Source organism: Raphanus sativus, unplaced genomic scaffold (assembly GCF_000801105.2).
Source record: "Raphanus sativus cultivar WK10039 unplaced genomic scaffold, ASM80110v3 Scaffold0152, whole genome shotgun sequence".
NCBI lineage: Eukaryota > Viridiplantae > Streptophyta > Magnoliopsida > Brassicales > Brassicaceae > Raphanus > Raphanus sativus.
Window position 1 is genome coordinate 47,905 of NW_026615472.1, and position 5,312 is coordinate 53,216.

Sequence of the window (5,312 nt, forward strand, 5' to 3'; positions counted from 1 at the left end):
TCACCATCCATCTGCCAAATACAAAAAAATAAACTATCGTAACAATTGATATATTTTAAAAAAGATATTGTGAAAAAATATATAACAATTACGTATCCTGCCTACGGAATATTTTGAAAAACTTGTTTGTAGACAACATTCAATGTTTTTGTCTCCGCCTTCCTTTCTTTACCTGTTATTAGGATTTTTAATCCAGATCTCGACTTAACTCTTGAAAGTGCAACGTAGAGCTGACCATGAGAGAACACTGGCCTAGGCAAAAACAAACCAACACTTCCAAGTGTTTGACCTTGACTTTTGTTGATGGTCATCGCGAAAGCCAATGTAACGGGAAACTGTCTTCGACGCATTCTGAAGGGAAACTTTGTGTCAGGTGGACTGACATACATTCTAGTAATCCAGACTTTGTCTCCAGCAATACTGTTTCCGGTTATAATTCTACCTTCTATCACATGGGGGAGCAACTGAGTAACAATTAGCCAAGTACCATTGCATAAACCATCTACCAAATCCAAGTTACGGAGACACATAATAAGAGCACCAACCTTCAGCTTCAAATTATGTCTAAGCATTCCTGCCACTCTAACACTGTTCAAAAACTCTGTTGGATAGGTAACATTTTCTTCTACATCAACATCGGATAGGATTATACTGTCAGAACTAAGGTAAACCTTGTATTCACCTGAAAGCACGTATAAATCCTTTAGCGACATGTAAAAAGTTACTCGAACATAAGAGTAAACAGAATCAAATGTTACCTGGCAACTGCGAAAGCATGTAATCATTTATTTTATCAACTTCATCATTTGTGGGTGTGAGAATGGCTCGATGTCTATACAAATCCTTATCTTCTGAGGTTTGAAAAGCTTGTCCATAAATCTCCTTTGCAATAGTCTGAATAGGATCTTCTCCAGTGTTTTTTATCAACATATCAGAAGGGATGTCAATGTCAACTTGACCGTCGTTTGGCAAATTTATTTTTCCATCTCCATCTCCAACATCCAAAATCCATTTTGAGAAGGATTGAAGCTCTTTTGCTTCATCATCACTAAGACCAGCGAGCAATCTCATGTTTTTTGTTAGCTTCAAAACTTTGCAGTGCTTCCAAAGATATGACGAATTCAGAGCCGCCAAAACAATCTCTGCTCTACCACCTCCGGTATAACCGGTAAAATCTGTCTGAAATCTCCACCGAAAACAAATACTTTACCTCCAAAAGGTTTGTCTTCAGAAGATCTTATAATATCACGCATAGAACGATCCAACGTCTCGAAACAGTGTCTGCTCATCATAGGCGCCTCATCTCATACAATGAGCTTTGCTGCTTTAACTAATTCTGCATGATCTGATCCTGGTTCCATTTTCTTGCAAGTAGTAAACTCGTCGGCATCTATCGGAATACCAAACCTGGAATGTGCGGTTCTACCTCTTTCCAACAATAATGCAGCAATTCCACTGGATGCGGTATTTAGAACAATCATACGTCTAGATCGGATTGCTGATGAGAGTGCTCTATATACGAAGGTTTTACCTGTGCCTCCATAACCATAAAGAAAGAACACTCCACTGCTATCATTCAAAACTGCATCCAAAATCTCGTTGTAGACCCCTCTTTGCTCATCTGTTATCATCGCCATAAGTCTTTCAATTTCCTTTAGCTGATCTTCCACAACATACTTAAGCCCATCATCTATAAGGCGATTGCCGTTGTAACAACCAAAATGATCTGGCTTTGGCATTAGGGGCCATTTCTGGAGGCTACGACCATTGCTAAGCAAATGATTTTGGATCTCGGTTAGAGCAATGTTTTTGATCCGATCTATGGTCAAGTTCAACTCTGCAAGTTTGGAAAAAATAATTAAAAAAGAGAGACCTCATTTAAAACATATTTCGTTTAATAAGAAAAAAGCTCACCGGCATTTCCAGTTTGTCGTCGTTTCTTGTAGAGAATATCGTCGGTAAGATACTTCCAAGTAGCTTCCCACACAACATAAGGCTGAGATAATGTTTTGGATACCAACATTCTCGAAAAAGCTTCCTCGCATATGTTCCAGAACTATTATCACTGCAATCTTTGATAGCTTCTATGCATTCCTTGCCATCATCCATCAATCCCAAAGCATAGCAAGCATCTTCGTATGTAGAATATACAACACCATCAACTGTTCTTATATCCTCGTATGATTTCGGCCCTCTTACCCAATTTAGCATTACTCTTAAGAAATATAACTCATCTTGTGCTGGATTAATATGTGCAATCCTCCCTATCGCAAAGCCTCGTTTACGTGGTACCCATTCTCTCATACTTGCTTTCCAAACAAATTTTGTTGGAAATTCGGCATATGTCAAATCTCTTGCCTCTGGGTATTTTTGATATGCTATGAACCACGCCGGAAACATGGATTGGTTGACAGATTTTTTCTTCAGAATACTCTCAATAGGTTCATCTTCATCAAAAAACACCAGCTCCTGATCCGGGAGATGAAATCCAAGTTTCTCTACAGAAGTAGTACGGAAATTTGTAGGAAAAGCAAGAACCCGCCACGACGACTCGCATGCAGTTATATATCTAATATAGAAATACGATAAACATAAATTAGAAACAACAATCGTAGACCCTAAAATGTAAAAGACAGTTTAAATAAATTATTATAATGTAATTATTTAATTGTATAAACATAGTTTTTATAATTTCATTTACGATAGTATATATATTTGTCTAAACGTATACTTTAATACTTTAGACTAATATTAATAGAATATTTTGTATTTTCGGTTCATGCCCACATAGATACTCAGTAATAATAATAAATAAAATAATACCTGCAGTCGTAATATGTTTTGATTTCGTCTATGACGCCATCTTCATCTTCTTTATCCATTGCAGCTGAAGCAAATCAGGTCCCTTATGGATATATTTGAAAAGATACTTAACAGCTCGCGTTTGGATGCACCACTCGACATTCATATGCGCGTGATATCGAAGCATGAGGTTTCTATTGTAAGGTACAACATATCCATTGTCTAATCTGATTCCATTTTTCTCAATGAACCTACCATCAATACGACGCATGTAAGCTGGAAATCCATTTGCGTCAATCGATGTCCTGATGTTCAGTGATATACCATGGATTTTACCCGTTTTTAACCATGGTATACTAGTATTTTATTATATATTTAATCTGTTTTCTGCCCTGTTAGATATGTTTTCAGGTTCAGGAGCATTTTGTGAGAAAGTGATGTTTTTGGAGCGTTTTGGAGTACAAGAGATGATACACCCGAGTTGACCATTCAAGACTAAGTCGGAAGTCAACATTGCGATTACAATCGATCGATACTCATCCTGAGTTGTCGATCAATGTAGCTGAGAAGATCCGCGTACTAGAAGATTATAATCGATCGATACACATTCAGTGTTGTCGATCGATATCGAGGACAAAATGGTTTAGCCGACTATTTCACTAAGACTTCACCAAATTACGAGATTGCCCCTGACGAGTTTTTAACCTAATGGAAATGCTTAAATACTCCTGCAAAGTCTTTTTGACGGCAAGTTTTGAAACCCTTTGAAGCTTGAAGCTTTTCACAACCAAAGCAGAGAGTGTGAGAGAGAGAGACTAGTGTTTTATTTGTTTGAGAGAGATTGGAGAGATTTCTCATCTCCTTTTGTATTTCTACTTTATTCTATCTATGCAATTCTTTCATCTATCTATTGTTATGAATTGTTTAGCTATGTCTGAGTAGTCTACTTGTTAGATCTAGGGTTTAAATAGGTTTGTGGGATTAGCCCCAAGCTATAATTGCTAAGTTGTGATACTCATCAAATGGATTGTACCCTATGCTTGTTTTAGAGTAGCTAACTAGAACATAGAACACTAGGATCTAGATTATCTTGAATTACCCATTTGAGCGATGCCTGTTTCCCGTTGAGAAGAACGACAGTTCCTCTTTGAGACCTCGCGGTCATATTCGGTTCGCGCTTAAGCAGATCTAGAAGCCATCGATCGATACCCTACTGGTAAATTGATCGGCGCCGCAAAAGGTGTATCGCTCGATATCTCAAAAGGATATCGACCGACTCTTTTTTTGTGTCATCATGCGAAAGGTGTGGCCAGAGATCTAGATATTTTAACCAGTGATTCATTCACATATGTTAAGCGGCTGAGATCTATAGTATCATGCAAGCAACTTATTAAAGCATTTATAGAGATTATAATCTTCATTCCTGAATAGAAACCCTATGTCTAGCACTCTTTATCCCATTTAAACAACCCTTCATATTGTTAGTTGGAGCAACTATCTTGCTCATTTTAGGATTTGTTATTTTCATTTCTATCATATAAACCAACCTTTCCTAGGATTGATTAGTAGATTTTATTTAATTGGTTCCCTAGCTCCTCGTGATTCGATCCCTAAGTACTACAGCTGTACCTCTTATTTGAGAGAGTAAGTTCTACTAGGTAATTTGAGCACTATCAAATTTGGCGCCGTTGCCGGGGAGCTTTGATCGCCATTAGATTTAATCTTATTAATCTTAGGTTTTTCTTTTACCCCCTTTCTTATTTAAATTTTTTCTTGACTTTTCAGGTACATGCCCAGCAGTACCAGAAGCAACAAGGGAAATCAACTATTATTCTCAGAGGATCCTGCACACTTGGAACGCTCAATCCGCAAAGACCTACGCTCCGCATCGATCGACAGAACCGCATTACCGTCGACTGATACTCACGTTCAACAGTCGACCGACACTCCGACAGCACCGTCAACCGATACCGTTCACCGATCTACATCGATCGATACTTCTAACCGTATACCGATCGACACTACTCCGCGAAGCATGGTCGCGATTGTCATTCTCACGCAGGGCGAGAATGGAAACCTGTATGATCAAGATGGTCATCTGCGTAATGCAACAGGTCAGAAGCTAGATGCACAGGGAAACATAATCCCTGAAACTGAAGCTGAGGCTACAGGAGAAGCTCAAACACGATCGTTGGCAGACTATAACCGTCCAGACGAGTACTACACCAACATATCAGCTATTAAACTTCCAGAGATTCAGAAGCCGAACTTCGAGCTCAAGCCTCAGTACTACTATCTCGTGTCTCAGATACCTTATTCTGGGCAATCACACGAGCATCCTATGGACCATCTGGAGAGGTTCGAGGATCTTATCGCTGCCATTCATATGGATGGAGTCCCCGAGGACTACCTACTCTGCAAGCTCTTTAAATAATCACTGATTGGAGAAGCTTCGCACTGGCTCAAGCAGCTACCTACAGGATCATTGACATCCTGGGCCGACATAAAAA

The 5,312-nt window shown here is 38.9% G+C and overlaps 1 protein-coding gene across 1 annotated transcript; it reads right to left on the reverse strand.

The window, feature by feature from the left end:
• LOC130501293 (uncharacterized) lies at positions 1-2,882 on the reverse strand. Its single transcript, XM_056996187.1, has 8 exons — positions 2,824-2,882; positions 2,022-2,569; positions 1,915-1,977; positions 1,311-1,837; positions 868-1,179; positions 759-765; positions 173-682; positions 1-11 (listed from the first exon to the last, which is right to left on the reverse strand). Exons 1-8 carry the CDS (start codon positions 2,880-2,882, stop codon positions 1-3), a joined length of 2,037 nt encoding a protein of 678 aa, XP_056852167.1.
• Positions 2,883-5,312: the final 2,430 nt, after the last annotated feature.